The 17,084-nt window shown below is 39.6% G+C and overlaps 2 protein-coding genes across 2 annotated transcripts; one reads left to right on the forward strand and one right to left on the reverse strand.

The window, feature by feature from the left end:
• Positions 1-4,400: 4,400 nt before the first annotated feature.
• Positions 4,401-6,614, reverse strand: LOC115810763 (glycine N-acyltransferase-like protein 3). The gene is made up of 5 exons (XM_030772767.1): positions 6,540-6,614; positions 5,474-5,581; positions 5,200-5,323; positions 4,940-5,066; positions 4,401-4,822 (listed from the first exon to the last, which is right to left on the reverse strand). Exons 1-5 carry the CDS (start codon positions 6,612-6,614, stop codon positions 4,408-4,410), a joined length of 849 nt encoding a protein of 282 aa, XP_030628627.1. The 3' UTR covers positions 4,401-4,407.
• A 4,372-nt stretch (positions 6,615-10,986) lies between these two features.
• On the forward strand, positions 10,987-15,355 carry gtpbp2b (GTP binding protein 2b). The gene is made up of 12 exons (XM_030772091.1): positions 10,987-11,163; positions 11,902-11,928; positions 12,098-12,282; positions 12,438-12,549; positions 12,682-12,879; positions 12,978-13,152; positions 13,385-13,604; positions 13,791-13,926; positions 14,094-14,152; positions 14,377-14,548; positions 14,830-14,994; positions 15,125-15,355. Exons 1-12 carry the CDS (start codon positions 10,987-10,989, stop codon positions 15,353-15,355), a joined length of 1,857 nt encoding a protein of 618 aa, XP_030627951.1.
• The last annotated feature ends 1,729 nt before the right edge of the window (positions 15,356-17,084 follow it).

A 17,084-nucleotide genomic window follows, 5' to 3' on the forward strand; every position in this document is an offset into this window, starting at 1 on the left:
GGTAATATATATACACATACACTCACACACACACACACACACACACACACACACACACACACACACATATATATATACATACATACACACATATATACATATATGTGTGTGTGTATAATGAATAATTAATTAAAATATAGCATTAACTGCATTTTGAATTTGATAATGACATTTGCAATTATTTTGCTGACTTTCAAGAAAATATTCTTAACAGTCATGAAGTCATAAAGTTAACTTAGCCATTGTTTTCTTCTCCCCAAGTTTGTCCCCTTCTGGAAGTTCCCACTGTCACTGCTTCAGGTGCAGTATCAAAATCGCAAAGATCAATTCTATGTACCACAATTTCTCCTACGGCATGAGATGCGTTCTATATTATCAGTTGTTTTTGATCAGAAACGTATACAAACAAAAAAAATTATGCTCACTGTCTAGTTTGCAACAGCAACAGGCCCTGGTGTCTTTCTGTCTCTGAGTAGAAGTGAAAGAAATTACTGATGGCTAGAGGTCTGTGTCATAGATTTCCCATTACATAAATTGCTGATATGATAAAAGTCACATTTTCAGTTGTGCTAAGGGGTATGACCAGTGACTCAAAAGTCTTTGCATGTATGAATCTTAAATAGAACCAACGTGATGAAGAGACATGTCATGTGCTGAGTGTGTTCAGACATATGGAATTAGGCCACTTATAGCCAACAATATTGCTCACGTTATTATTATAAACATGTTAAGTTCATCTAAATGGTTTCATATTTCTGATGAAGCGCATCTTTGATTTCTTCCCACAGCTCACCAGTTGTCACTGAATCCTGGTGAACCTTTCATCATTCAGAATCAGTTATCATCTGGAAAACCAGTGACTCTGTTTTTTACCAGTGCTGATGATTCAGCAAGTATTCTGCTCTGTATAGCGACAACATCAGCACCTCGTTGTATCCCTGAGTACAAGGGGAGAGTTATAGTCAGTAATAACTCTCTAGTACTCACAGGAATGATGCCGTCTGACAGTGGGGTGTACACAGTGAGTGATGAGGAGACTAATGAAATCATTGGAGCCTTTACAGTCACTGTTAGCGGTAAGAGTACTCCTGCCTATATACTCTTATATCACATGATAGCAAATGTGAACCTCGTGGTATTATGAGTCATATCTTAGGAATGGACATATTTATGATCTCTTTTCATTAAAAATATCCATATAGTTATGTTCATATTCACCTTTTTATCAATACACGGCTCTACGTGTAGCTACACACTGATTATGTTCGGTGACATGGATCTGTGTGTTATTAGTGGGATTTCCTTTATATCATAAATAAAGCCTATATAATAATGATTCTTATTTTTTAATCTCTACAGTTTACCAGTCCTCAGTGAGTATAAAACCTGGTGAAACTCTCAGTTTGGATTTGTACATACCAAGTCCAGTGAATGTGACCTTTAAACAGTTCAGTGCCGCTGACTCAGAGGACACATGGATCTGCAGTGTGGAGCCACCTTCAGTTCTTTGTCAAGCTGAGTACAAGGAAAGAGTGTCAGTCAGTAATGGCTCTCTGATGCTGAAAGAAATGATGCCATGTGACAGTGGAGTTTACAGAGTAAAATACCAGAGGATCAGTAAAATCATTAGTGTCTACAATGTCACTGTTAGAGGTAAGAATTTACTCTACTAAGCTTACTCATGTCTGACTCTATCTGTAATCAGAATCCAGTCTGTACAGATGATGGAGAGTATAGCTGTTATAACGAAACCCCACATAGTGCTTCTACCTAGGAATTCGAAAGATTTAATCAACTGTTTTCTGATTTTATTTTTTATTTTTGTTGTTGTTCTTCAGCTGTGCAGGAAGACCTGAATGGTAGAGCTCATTATGGGCTCTGTTTGGGGACAGTGCTGTTTGTGGTAGTACTGGTAATGCTTTGCCAGAAGGGGAGACACCAGGCTCCGTGTCACAGTTTGTCTTAAACTGCGAGTCAATAGTTCAAAGAGTGCTGCTCTTAAATATATGTTTTCTTTTCTTTTATTAACTTTATTCATGTATTTCAAAGATGACAACATGAAGTGTTTCTAGTGTTTTTTAAAACACACTTGATAATAATGACGCTTATGAATAATGTTAATAAAATATTAGCATCATTGTTTCATCATAAAGTTAAACTTTGGAGAAGACTGAGCATCTCTTTTTTCCAGTAAAGAGCTCCCCAACGATCAACGCTCTGATCACCATTCAGGGTTCCATGATGTCCTCCTCCAGGTCAGCCAAAAACCTTGGCGTGACCCTGGACGACCCGCTAAACTCCTGAAGACGCATTGCAGCAATCACCTGGTCCAGCAGATTCTCCCTCTACAAAGGGATTTGCCCTTTCCTTACTCAACAAGCAGCCCAGCTCCTAGTTCAAGCACTTGTCATCTCCTGCCTTGATTACTGCAATGCCTTCCTGGCTGGCTTATAGGCTTGCACTATTAGGTGGCTTCAGCTGGTTCAGAATGCTGCTGCACACCTGGTATTCAACCCGCCAAAACACTCTGTCACTCCGCTACTGACTGCACTTCACTGGTTTCCGGGAGCAACCTGCATCCAGTTTAAGACACTGGTGCTGGCTTACCAGGCCACAAGAGGCTCTGCCCCATCCTACCTTCAGTCTCTGATCACTTCATACACTCCAACCGAATCTCTCCGCTCAACCTCCTCTGGGCAGCTGGCGGTCCTGTCACTTCGGGAACCCGGCAGCCGTTCCACTCGGCCACGCCTTTTTTCTGCCCTCGTTCCGCAGTGGTGGAATGACCTTCCTCACCCAATCAGAACTGCCTAATCCCTCACCATCTTCCGCAGACGACTGAAAACCCACCTTTTCAGAATCCACCTGTCCCCTAACGTGTAACCTTCCTTTTATGTTATGTTTTTATATTCTATGGTATAAAAAATCTTCTGTACTAAAGTTGTCTCTGTGTTGCAGGTTTTGTGTGCAGATTTCTGTTGTATCTTTGCAGGATATACAGGAGTGTGGTACTGAAAATAATTCATTTGCATTCCTACTGTGGTCTTTTGCTTATTGGGTAGTTAGCTAAACCTGATTGCTGCGCTGATTGTAAGTCACTTTGGTTTAAAGGCGTCTGTGAAATACCAAATTGTAAATTGCAAACTTTAGCCAAATGATTTTTGAAAATGTTTCACTGACATTCATCACCACATAGCTCTGACCAGTCCATGGAGTTATGAATTTTTTAATGTAAAAAAATATATATATTTGAAATGTTAAGTCCATAGGAGAGATTTTTTTGTGTTCCTGAGCTAGATAAAAAAAATCTGAAAATGTGTTAAAATCTATATTCTCTGTCCTTGAAAGCTTAACATAAATGATCTAGCGATGATCAATAAAGTATATCACAGATAATTTTACTACTGGTCCTGGGCTAATATGTACCGGTGTGACGTGGGGAGCCACATAAACCTTGCATGGAGACAGCTCATACTGAGAAATGTGCTGAACTTCCTCACATAATGTACAGGAGATATACACAATGGTATAATATTCAGAGAGAGACAAAACAAACAACTGAATTAACATTGAGAGGGATAATAAAAGCATGGCTAGAACTTGATGAATTTATTGACAGTAACTGTAGTCTGATAAAACATGCCCTGGCACACAAAACATGCTTCTGTATCCAAAGTTAAATAATGATGCTTTACAAAGATCTGTCTATATCATGGTTTCTACTTCAGATCTGTCCTTCTGTTTCATCATTTTTTCTATCTCAACATTACTGATGAATTCCTGACCCCATCAACCCTGATAACTCTATTGTTCAGTAAAAATATCACAATTTTCAATATCACAGCTGGTCCTTAGCCATCTACACAACAACTGATTAGCCATTGGACAGCTGATTCATAGCCACACCCATTACTTAACTATTTTCCCTAGTTGCAGCTATAGTATTGTGTCTGTCATAGAGAAAGCACCCTGATGAAGGCTCAGAGTAGCTGAAACACATAGGTGCATTTTTAAATATGTTTTGAGCCCATCAGAATAAAGACTTTTTAATTTCACCGTGTGAGAGCCTTGGCTTTCTTTCTTCTATTTTTGACAATTCCAAATAATCTCTGGATTTAAATATCAGAAAACCAGTACACTTTTGATAATGTGACAGCCCTGTTTATTAGCTTCAATACACTGACAAAGTTCTCTTCATGTAGTAATCAAGGACAAGAATACAAATATGTGAATTGGCGTGGGGGTCTGAAACTGACTAGTTCTTCTAGTCCTAGACCTTCTCTTTCCAGTTTATTATTGCAGTTTAAGACATACAATTTGTGAAAACCATGTGTAAAGACAGAGAGAATACTTAGTCTACCATGTAGCATAGCATGCGAGTTGTTTAAACAGTCTGTGAGTTATGACCTATGATACAGCTCGTTTATTTAATTCATACCACACTGCCTGGTAACTCGGTTTCTCCTTGAAACCCAGTGACGTAAAGAGCCTGAGGGAGGCGCTGTTACCCTCCTCTATAAAGCAGTAAACTGGACATCCTTGTTTTAGGAGATGTTCTGCCATGATAGATACAAGCAGCTTGGCATAACCTCTGCCCCTGTGTTCAGGCAGAGTGTAAAGTAAACCTAGGGCACAGTGCTGATGCAGTAGAATCCAGGACACAGGCTGCGTGTCACCTTCCCTCATCACACAAAATGACGGGTAGTTGGAGATATAGTTTGACACAGTATTATAGCTGTTCCTGTCTCCTCCACACTTCCAAGTGCTGTCGACCAGCTCTGCATGGTCAGAAGTCAGTGGTCTTACTGTACACCCAGTAAGACTGCAAGGAACACAGAGATAGTTTCAAAGGGGAAAGATACAGATCCTCCAGTTGACATTATAATGAAACGATACCAGACGACTGCGTAAATTATTTACATGACACTCCGTAGCTAACCTTTTTCGAACATTGACATGACTGAAATCCTCAAGTATAAACACATGCATAACAGTCTGTGCTCTGGAGGGAATCCCTTTTTCATCAGCAACCTCCTGAACAACTCTTAAGTGGTTGATGTCAACACCTTTGAACAAGCAGATATGAAAAGATCTTTCTCACATGTGTTGTGCACAATGACATTAATGAGCAACATAATACTACTGTTAAGGGCAAAAAAATGAAACACATTGACAGAAATCAATCAGTCATGTATGAACCTGCAAGCAATGTGAATACGTCCCAGTTTATGATACCAGCTGTTTGAAGAAGTGTCTTTAGGCTGTCCTTGTCTTTGGAATAGACACTATGGATATTGAAGTCCCCTTCTCGATCCTTAGTCCCCTTCACAAAATAACCTCAGTGAAATTATACACTTTTACACACATTCTTATGTATGTATCTCTGTGTGAATATGCTTGATTTTCATGCATTTTAACGTATACAGTATTTAAATGACATTTGCTACAGTATGTTACATCATTTTCAGTGCACCTGTATTTTTGGTTTGCAGATGATGACTCTAAAGTCTGGCCAGGAGTCAACAATAACTTCAAGCTTGTGAGGTTTGCCTCTATTAATATGAAACAGGCAGCCATAAACCTAGAGAAAATAATAAACATTTTCGTCATTCATTTGAGTGCATTGTTATTAAAGCTCGTCAGCAGGGCTACTATTTTTGTCTGTACCTGTATTTGTTGGGATGATAAAATTATTTGAGTTTGTATTTGTATTTGTACATACACAGGAAAGAAGTGGAGTTGAATAAACCAAATAACTTTGAAAAATATCTCATTTAGTAAAACTCAACAGTAGTAGCCTGAAGCTACCCCAGAACCCCAGTAAAACCATCCAAATTATCATGGAATACTAAAACTACAAACATTGACACACCAACCATCAACATCAACACCCCCACCCCCTAAATATGAGTACTCTAAATTGGCAGATAAAAGGGTGTATTCAAAAACATGCAAAAAAATCTTGAACTGAGCAGATGAAGGAATGTGTACGAAAATGTAAAGCTGAAAAAATAAAACATACAATATATATACATTATACAATACTATCACCATAAACTTGGGGACACACACTTGTCAGTCAAATATTTAAAAGTTAATGAAATACACACAAAAAAATCTTAATTCTTATCATGTACCCCACCAGGAAGGCTCTAAAAATACAGTTATACATTTTAGAATATACAAAGAATAATTTGTGTCGGGCATGGGCTGCTGTCATGTTGCCCTTGTCAGGTTTGGATTTGGATTCAGTGGCACTCTCCTCTGTACAGGACTCGGTTGCACACTGCTGGTAATTCTGCGTAACGTATTTGACTCTATTATCACGTATTTGCGGGCAGCACCAGACAGTACTGACTAAAATACGAAAATAGATTTATCAATGAGTTGTTATTTTTGGCTGAATGTTTCATAAATGTTGCTGGCCATGCAGACAGGCAGAAAAACACACACTCACATACGTACAAGGAAGGGCTTTTCAACATGAAACAAAAATACGACATAAACTATTGGGTATAACCAAAGACAGTTTAACGTACCTTCACAGACTCAGGAAAGAACTCCTTGAGAGACCTTTCAGCGTCCATTAGTTTCTCAGACCTTAGGACAATCATCTTGTGCCGTGCACAGAGTGCCGCCAAACCAACTTTACGACTATCTGTACTGTTGTAAACCACTGCCCAAAATCAAGCATGAACTGGTAAGAATAAGAATAAATTAATAAAATAATAAAATACAATAATGGGCAGATCAAGAAGCTGTCCTCTGTGTTTCCGTGGATCTTTCCGGCTGCTTTTTATATCACAGACAACTTTGTACTCAGAGTAAAGATACTACCTATTTTTGCCAAATACGCACGATGCTTGAATATTACTGCAAACCACAATCCTAACCTGTTCATTACATTACATTTACATTTACATTACATTTATTTGGCTGACGCTTTTATCCAAAGCAGCTTACAAGTAGGAAACAGTTCAAGCTCTAAGACAGCGAGAGACCTGAGAGTATGCGCTAAGTCCGAACAATTAGCAGTAAGTGCAAGTCTACTTCAAGATAGAGGGAGGTGTAGGTATAGAAGAGCACCTTAGGTGTGAGTAAGGCGTGTTACGGGGTTAGGGGTGTTAGTTGTTCGGAGAGCAAATGCATCAATGAATAAAAAAACTCTACAGCCTTCGGAGAATCTTTCATACACACTGATACATTCCCAAAGTATTGCCAACATTTCAGGACTGATTCTACTTTTCTATTTTGTACTTGTGCAAGGTATGTGAGTAGACGTGTGATTTATAGACAGGAAGTTTTCTGGACACCTCAGCATGGGTCCTGATGAGTGAAAGGTTTGATCATGTGACCAGGGAGGAACGACAAACACAAACACAGTCTAGGCTGTAAAGCCTGCAAAGAGTCTATTGTCAGCAAGATTGTGACAGGTCACCTGTGAAATGTGAAGATGGATAACCATTGCTGACGCTGTGTGAAGAACAGATAAAGAGAAACAGATGGCATTCATCCCAACAAGACAAGGCTGTGTACGAGTAAAGTTTAACATTCCTTGAAGTCTCTCCATAGAGAAGGATAATCTACAGATCAAGATTAAAGATCATAAGGAGACAACAACAGGTCAGCATCCCACCGGTTGCATTTAAACAGTATACAGTTATAAAAACCACCTTCTATGATTGTCTAAATGTAGAAAGGGGCAGTTAATTTTTCAAAGTGGAAAAAGAAGAGATTGTTATAAATTAGCGTTATTTGTTTAATTTTATGAGGCATACAATGGGGTTTATGTGTTTGTCAAATAGTAAATGACATTATGTGCTTTACAAAGTCTGCATCTAGGAAAGAAATGAGCTTGATCTCTCTCATTTTACAAATAAACAAACCGGGCTTATGGACAGAAGGTTAGCTGAAAAGTAAAGCTACTGATTTATGTACAATATTCCATTAGCATGTGGAAAATGAAAAATTAAACCCTAAATATTACTGACTCCTTAACCTCAACTGGCACTTTTCTTTTACTTCGCCAGACACAGGGCCCACCAAAGATGGCACTCCTTACCTTCCTTGTTATAGTTTCCCTGGTGAGCTTTGTATTTGGGGAAAACTTTAACCAAACCTTAAGTCAAGATTATTACAAAGCAGCAAACTTTGCCATAGACCTCCACAACCGTTTGAGCAACTACCCCCATGCCTATAAAGCGGTTCATGTCCTGTCTGGCAATTTTCACGTGAGTTACACAAACCCTTTTTTTCTAAGTTAGCAAAAAAAGCATACGTTTTGAGAACATAACAAACAGCACCAAATATGTGGTGCAGAGCAAGGCTACTGGATAATAAGGAATGGGATTAATGTGAACTCAAATGCTATCATTGTTCTCCAACACAACACTTAATCAGTACTTATGCAGACATAAAACTAAAATTATATTTTGGAAAGTTTGCTAAGACCATAACCGCATTCTGCTGACTGCATTCTTAGATCTACCCCCCTGCACGGGTCAAGTACGCAGTAACTGCTGAAGTGGCTGAGACTGTGTGTAAGAATGATGGTACAGTGAGGTTGAGCGACTGCGAGTTACAGAATGATGCAAAGGTAAGAGCTTTCAATTTTTAGATTTTCAAACTATCGATCTTTTAAAAAATTCTGTGGAGTTTTTGTATTTTACAAGCATCTAATGACTCATTATCTCTGTTTTTAGGTCATGACTTGCAACTTTGTTGTGCTGGCTACACCAGGTTTTAACATGGGCTCAACCCACCTTCTGTCAGATGAATGTGCTTGATTGGACACCGACAGCTTCAGTTTAAAGATGTTTGCCAATATCACAGTGACATTTAGATATCATTTGTGCATGTTGAATCTTTATATGTTGGTCGTGATCTGAGGAAACTGTTTCAGTTCTGATTTAGGTACCTTTAGTTTTGATCATAGTTTTCCAAATACCTATAACTCTTTCTGTTCCAAGATAACTTATTTTAAAATAATAACTATTGAAGTCCCATCAAGTTGCCATTGACTCATTTTGAGAGTACCCTGTCTTTTCCCTTTGGTTCAATAAATGTCTGCATTTCACTTTTTCCTGTCTCACTTCATTTGTATGTACAAATAACCAAAAACACTGCTTTACACACATTTTGTTTTACTCAGGTTATTAAGTAATTACATGCATCAAGCTTTAATGTCTGTGGATTACATTACACGCATACGCTTAAGGTGACAAAATACAAGCAACAAGCTGTGGCAATGAAGCTACAGTTAAACTGACGATATTTAAAAGATTTATAACTGAAGAGCTCTCATATTGCACTATATGTTACATGACAGACAATTTAACAAGAATATTTAAAATAATAACATAAAAATGTTAACTATTGTTTTTTGACCAAAAAGAAAGAAAGAAATATAACGGCACAGGTGATTAAATAAGTCTCAAGACCTAGGTTTTTGTTATCGGAATGCAAACCAGAAACTCTACAAACTAGAAGCACAGAATAGTATTATTAAGATGAGGGACCCAATGTCACAAAATATCAATTTAAAACGGAATGAAACACAAATGGCATTTGAATCCTTCTATAAAAAGCTACACACGCCACCAGAGACAGCAGATGTGTCAACATTAAAACACTTATTGGCTCTCTTGGGATGATACAAAACCATGTACTTACATCAGAACTAGCCATACACATAATGTGACACAATGACCAACTTAAAGGAAAATAAGTCACCCAGCCCAGATGGCTCAACTTCACAGTGTTTTCAGGTCCTCAAATAAGTTTCTGTGTTTATACAGAATAGACAGATGTGGGATACATATTGCATGTAATAGATAGCATTTTTCAAAATAAGACAACTGCTTTGTTAATCGTGCTAAACAATCAAAAAGTATTTGATTGTGTATGGTGGGATTATCAGTATCAGGCCCTGGAGAGATCTGGATTTCACAATCAATCTATACTGTGCATAGAAAATTCTCCATATATCCCTGAGTACCAGAGTTAAGATAAATCTCCATCTGTCAAGTATTGTATTTAAAAAAAAAGCATGCAAAACTGAATTATGTTTTGTGATCACCAGACACAAATTCCAAGTTGTAATATAAAAGTATAGCAGTAGGAAAAAAGCGGCTCTCATGATTAGAATTTTATCTGAGGTAATTTGTTTCAGCCATTAATGGAAGAAATGTTTTTTTAATAAGTCAGATCTTGGTACACATAAAACATGTCTTGGTTTATCTAGAGTAGCAAAAGAACAAAAATTTAGATATCTTACATTGACAATTACCTCAAGATGAGGAGGGGTTGGCCTTACCATAACTTCAACATTAATTTATGTCTGCCTAGTTGAGGTCTCCGGTATGACAGTAGATTTCAATTCTTGGTACAGAGGGATTATAAATCAGAGTGTTTTGAAGACCTGAAATCAAAATATGACTTATTTAAGCAGCGTTTAAATATAGTGTAGACAATACCATCAGAGAAGAAAGAACTCATATGTCACAAAGTTGGACTTTTATAACGTTTGCCTTGTGATACCTGATTTCCAAAAATGACCATATTCAATAAAAGAAAGAAAGAAAGAAAGAAAGAAAGTGAAAATGTACTTTGTTTGGAATGAAAAGTCATGAAAAATGTACATAAATGTTAGTCACTCTTTCAAACCACTTACACAGTGCATTCAGTAATTACAGCTTTCACTCTTCAAGAAGTATATACTTCTGCATAATGCATTAAACGACTGTAACCCCATCCTTCTGACGTCGTATTTTGCTGTGGAGAGTAATAACAAAGGGGCGGGCTGCTGAAGAGAGCCATTTCTGGACCGGTCAGAATGCCAGCTTTTGGATCAGTATTAATTCTCTTGCTCAGCCAGTATCAATACAGTAAATATTTGCTATTCAATGAAATTGCTCAGATGTAAAGAGCGCAGGTTGACATAGACTGTAAAGGGGAGCAAGTAGAGATACCTTGCGGAGCTTTTTGATGGATGTAAACGTTATCGGTTGCGGCAAAGGGCCTGGACTGAAACCGAATTTGCAAGGACCAGAATGTGGGTTTGTCAACGGGCAGAAAAAGAAACCCCGCAAGAGACGGGGTAAAAGAGGAAGAAAAAGGAAAAGCAAAAAATCAAATGAAACGCCACCGTATTTTCCACCGGAGGTACAGTAGTAACAGTGCTAGCCATCTGCTCCGCTGAGCTCTATAGAAATCCAGTCAGCAGTTAACCAGTTTAGCCAGCTAGAGATAGAGCATTGATGCGGCATTCGTGTTATTTTGGTCAGTGTTTGTTTTAAATAACGATGCCGCTTGTAAGTAGCTGACCACTTCATTCGTTTATCTATTTTTTGTAAATAAAAATATTGTTGAATCTTATTTTTTTTTATCAGAAAACAGGTCGTCTTATGGGCTTTGGAGATAGCAAGATAGCCTCGCCGATGCCTTTTCATTACTCGGTCCGATGACAGTTTACAGATTATTTGCTTACATTCAAACCTTGCTGTTAGCCCACATGCAGGAGACCACTGCAACGTATTGCGTGAACACCTCGCTAAAATTTGACATAATGGATACAAGGCTGCGCTGGTTGCCCGGTGGCGACTTGGTGGAGGGGGGCGTGTGTGTAATCCAGAAATCAGCATTAGCAAGAAGGCTGTTATAACAGATCAAGGCAGCTATAGCAAAAAACCTGGATATGTCTATCTATAGACGGTTTTGTCTAAAAGTATATTTGATTTTTCTTATTATGCATATTTAGTCGGTTGTTTGTGGATATTAATTTCTCCCAGTTGTGAGACATTATGATTTTGATTTTACTATGCAGTTGCAACACAGTTTCATTTTATGAAAATATTCTTAACCTTTTACGTTTGATTTTAACATCATCTTTGTCTCTTCCAGGCTGAAGAGGGAAACATTGAGTACAAGGTAAAATCATTTGGTCTATGTTCGAATCAATGCATATACATACAGCTGTAACTAACACTCACACTCACACACACAGACACACACACACACAGACACACACACACAATCATGGACACGTACAGGGATGAATACACACATTTAACCCATTTTGTAATCTGTGTCTCGGCAGCTGAAGCTGGTGAATCCAACACAGTATCGTTTTGAGCACCTGGCTACACAGTTAAAATGGCGGCTACAGGAGGGCAGGGGAGAGGCAGTGTACCAGATAGGTGTGGAGGACAATGGGCTTCTGGTTGGACTGTCAGAGGGAGATATGAAAGCCTCACTGAAGACCTTGCGTAGGATGGCAGAGAAGTATGTCGTTACCTCAGTCTGTCAAAGTTTTGTGCCTCAGACCTCTGAATTTCCTGTCTTCAATTAGGTTCAGTTTAATCCTAACCTTAAACCTGAGGGTGTAGGTGTTTTTACTGTGTTTCCTGTTTATGGATAGGTTGTGTTTGCATACACAGGGTTGGTGCCGACATCACACTCCTTAGAGAGAGGGAAGTGGACTATGACTCTGACAAGAACTGTAGAAAAATTGCAGAGGTTCTTGTCCGGAAAGTTCCAGATGACCAGCAGGTGAGTTCTATTCAGATATTACATGTTTTTCAGTCTAGGCAAGTAACATTCACCAAACCTTTCTTTTAGTGATTTATCATGATAATGTGTGTGTGTATGTGTGTGTGTGTGTCTGTGTGTGTGTGTTTCCAGTTTCTGGATCTTCGTGTGGCTGTGCTTGGGAATGTGGATTCGGGGAAATCCACATTATTGGGTGTGCTTACCCAAGGGGAACTGGATAACGGTCGGGGAAGAGCACGCCTAAACCTATTCAGACACCTCCATGAGATCCAGACAGGCAGGACTTCCAGCATTAGCTTTGAGATCCTGGGCTTTAACAGCAAAGGAGAGGTGAGAGAAATATCTCAAATGCTCTCCAAAAGCATAACAGTCTCCAGGTAATGCACATTGTGTTTGACCATCAGCCCGATGTTGGACCTCTCTTATAGGTGGTGAACTACAGTGACTCACGTACAGCAGAGGAGATCTGTGAAAGCTCTTCAAAGATGATCACCTTCATCGACCTTGCAGGTCACTACAAGTACCTGAAGACCACCATCTTTGGCCTCACCAGCTACTGCCCAGACTTTGCCATGCTAGTTGTAGGGGCCAATACTGGCATTGGTTAGTATCCACAAAGTCCATTCTCATATCTTTATGCTCAGTTGATAATGAATGGTCATACATACATTTCATGCATAATGAAACGTTTTATACATAGTAAGTATTGAACAGACCACAAGACTGTCTTTATTTTGTCAGATTTTGAAGACAGTATCATTGAAAATAGAGCTGTCCCTTAACCAGTGGTTGAAGTTCCACAACACCTGTTATATTCCCTGTCTCTCAATCTTAGCGGGCACTACCCGGGAACATTTGGGCCTGGCCATGGCGCTGAAGGTTCCCATCTTCATAGTGGTCAGTAAAGTGGATCTGTGTGCTAAAGTGACGGTGGAACGTACCGTGCGCCAGCTGGAGCGTATCCTCAAACAGCCTGGCTGCAACAAAGTGCCCATGGTGGTAGCCAATCCGGATGATGCAGTGACCGCCGCCCAACAGTTTGCCCAGTCCTCCAGGTAAAATAAAAAGCGACAAAGGCTTAATGTGTGTTGCAGATGCGTGTGTGTGGCTGCCCCACTAACATGCTATATATCTGGTGATAATGTTACATTAAAGGCTGGCTCTGCTTGGCGGAACCATAACCTTGTCTTTGCTGTCACCCTGCCCAGCTTTGATTTGTTTGTGTCTCTGTCCTTCCACAGTATCACTCCCATTTTCACCCTGTCCAGTGTGTCAGGAGAGAACCTGGACCTTCTCAAGGTCTTCTTTAATATTCTGCCCCCTCTCAGCAACAGCAAAGAACAAGAGGAGCTTATGCAGCAGCTAACAGAGTTCCAGGTACACAGACACACACACAGACACACACACACACACACACACACACACACACACACACAAACACAAACACAAACACTATTATGCAAACAAATATGCAGATGTATGACGTGCACTATGCTCAATGACTTCTATACACCAGAAATGTGAGACCAGAAATCTCCTTGTAGGTGGATGAGATCTACAGTGTGCCCGATGTGGGAACTGTTGTTGGAGGAACTCTCTACAGGTTGACCATCCTCAAGTTATTGCTACAGAATGTTTTTTAATTACCGGACATCTGCACTTAAGCAGTAAAGCCTGTAACTGATGAACATCATTAAAATAGACTTGTTCTCATTTACCCTTTTTTTCTCTCTCTCCTTGTCCTTCTCTCCAGTCATTGTGTTGTGTATCTTTTATGCATCCATCTTTGTCTTAACTGTTTCTCTCTTTTCTTTCTTCTCTTCTCAGTGGAGTGTGTCGTGAGGGTGATCGTTTAGTCGTTGGTCCCACAGATGAGGGGAAGTTTTTGAGACTGAAGGTGTGCAGCATTCAGAGGAACCGCTCTGCGTGTCGAGTCCTCAGAGCAGGTCAAGCTGCCACGCTGGCACTGGGAAACTTTGACCGCGCGCTGCTTCGAAAGGTCAGAAATGACATAAGAGCCTCGGTCATGACCATGAGTACTTATTCAAAAAAGCAATCAGTGTAATCCTCATAAATTGGTTTTAAGTTAATATTACTGTTGACGTGAGTCACCTGTGTAAATGTGTAAAAGTGTGTACAACAGTTCAAGTTCACCTCTGGTTTTTGCTAGCAGAAGACTTTTGTGTTAGAAACTGATTAGACTGCTTCATCTTTAAAGATGATCTCAAAGAACGGATAAATGTCCAAGTATTAAATTGTGTGATTGTGTCTGTATCGCAGGGTATGGTGATGGTGAGTCCAAAAATGAACCCCACAATCTGCTGGCAGTTTGAGGCTGCCATTGTGCTCCTTTTCCACGCTAAGACCTTCCGCCGTGGCTTCCAGGTCACTGTGCATGTGGGGAATGTGAGACAGACAGCCACTGTAGAGTGCTTGCAAGGAAAGGTGGGTAATATATCCTAGAGCATCTCTTTATTCAAATATTTAACTGGCATGAACACCACTGTCCCACATGAAGACTGACTGCATTGGCTATAACACTGTAACTGTGTACGTGTGTTTCCTTTCTCTGTAGGATGAGCTACGAACTGGAGAGAGAGCTGTTGTCTGCTTCCGCTTCATGAAGCACCCAGAATATTTGAGGGTGGGGGCCAAGCTGCTGTTTAGGGAGGGGGTAACCAAAGGCATAGGCCATGTCACTTACCTTCTCCCAACTTCTCAGAACCACAAGCATGACCAGAACCATAACCACAACCAGAACCAGAACAAGTGTAGATCGCCCGGGGAAAGGGAGAGCAAATTTTGAGCAATAGGTTTAAATGAGGAGAGAGAAGGATGGTCCTAGCCCCTTAAGCCAGCCAGATGTGATCCCTGCTTTGTGTGCAACAAACATATCAGCCACAGTTCTTTACAAGAGATTAGCAACATGATGTTTTGACTATTTAATCACAGATTTAGTTATTTTAATCACAGTTTTTTCCTAGTTTCCTGTACAGCATGTGCACTGCTTGTCCCCAATTAGGAGGCGGATCCAGAGGAAACTTACAGGGTTTGGGGGGTTTTTGTGGCTCTCTTAGCGTGATAGGTAGCTCACAGAGACATCTTAGTATGTCTTGTACACTTGCAATGCTTTCCACTTCAGAGTTTCGTGTTTTCAGTCAAAGCTGGTTGACCTTGAGTCCACATGCTGGTTTCTGAATCCTTGAGCCTCATACTGACATAATCTGACATATTGCAACAGATTAGTTGAGGGATCTCTCTTCTTCTCTCACGTTACAGATAGCGCTGCAGACAAAAGTTAAATACGGGATGTACAGTGCCATAAGCACCAGATTGGTTCGAGTTGGAGGCTACATTCCTACGTCTCAGCAGTGACACACTCAAAATGTTTTAGCTATATTGGGTCTACACTTCATGCGCTTGAAGTGCTAATAAGTATTTGGGAGAGGCCTGTTTGAGAGGATGAAGTAAGCAGCTTAGATTAGCAGGGATTTATGGGGGATGGAGTGTGTGTTCCTGTCCACACTTGCAGTGTTCGAGTTGTTCCAAAGTTCTTAAACGTGGAATGGTGAAGATGTGTTACTGAAGAGCTATAGATTGACAGTATCTGCAGCTTTGGGGTCTTAAGAGATGTGGTTTAAGGTTCTGGTGCCTATATCAGGTGCATAATTCCCAGATGCTGAATCTACTCATGTTATTTGGGTCAAAATGTGCCTTGCTTGTTTGTGCCAAGCAAGTCCGTTGCACAGTGGTCAGTACAATGTTAAGGAGAGATTTTTTCTAGTGGATAATGGGAGCATTAACCAGACCAGCGTCATATCCCAGAAAGTATCCCCTTTAGCAATGGCAGCTCTTTACAGTCAGTAACAGTTTTCAGTGGTTGTGTACCCCTCTTTTACTCCTTAAATGTGCAATCTAGATAAAACATTGAATGTACTGTAAATTAGCCTAAATGTTTATTTTTCATTTCAGATATCTTGATGTAATGCAATGTAATGATCATTTCATGTAATGTAATTCGTAACTCCTCATATTTTTGCACTGTTTTACCCGTAAAAAACACGTAATGCACTACATGTGTATGTGTACATTTTGTGCAGTGGCACTACTGTAATAATTCTGTTTCACTCACTCCGCAGTGCTACAGCAATAGTCAATATAGTGCATGCTGTGCTCAATATCCTGTATGGAAATAATTCTTCAACATCCTGTCTGAAGTACTAGTTAATGATTTAAACCTCAAATGCTTGTAGTAACATCTTTCTTTTAGAGACAATGGATAGAAATAGCCTGGGTATGCATACTTTATGCTGTTGTCTGTATTTAATAAAAGCATTTTATGGTGAACATACAATTGTCAAAGGTATAGTGATACATTGAAGAACACAGACTGTACAGGGATTCAGGAGGCATGTTATGAATGGAAATAATTTATTATGCTCAATGAATAGCTGCCCTTGCGTGATAACAGGCTGTTCAAAGAACACTTAGTTTACAGCTTAGCAGCAAGCACCATAGCTAGAAAACCTTGAAAT

Source organism: Chanos chanos, chromosome 4 (genome assembly GCF_902362185.1).
Source record: "Chanos chanos chromosome 4, fChaCha1.1, whole genome shotgun sequence".
NCBI lineage: Eukaryota > Metazoa > Chordata > Actinopteri > Gonorynchiformes > Chanidae > Chanos > Chanos chanos.

Coding starts and splice junctions, on each gene's coding strand:
- LOC115810763 (XM_030772767.1), bottom strand. CDS start 6,614: ATGATTGTCCTAAGGTCTGAGAAACTAATGGACGCTGAAAGGTCTCTC. Junction 5,582..6,539: donor TCTTTCCTGAGTCTGTGAAG/GTACGTTAAACT, acceptor TATTTTCTCTAG/GTTTATGGCTGCCTGTTTCA. Junction 5,067..5,199: donor CGTATTCACATTGCTTGCAG/GTTCATACATGA, acceptor GCTTGTTCAAAG/GTGTTGACATCAACCACTTA.
- gtpbp2b (XM_030772091.1), top strand. CDS start 10,987: ATGGATGTAAACGTTATCGGTTGCGGCAAAGGGCCTGGACTGAAACCG. Junction 13,927..14,093: donor AGCAGCTAACAGAGTTCCAG/GTACACAGACAC, acceptor ATCTCCTTGTAG/GTGGATGAGATCTACAGTGT. Junction 14,995..15,124: donor TAGAGTGCTTGCAAGGAAAG/GTGGGTAATATA, acceptor CTTTCTCTGTAG/GATGAGCTACGAACTGGAGA.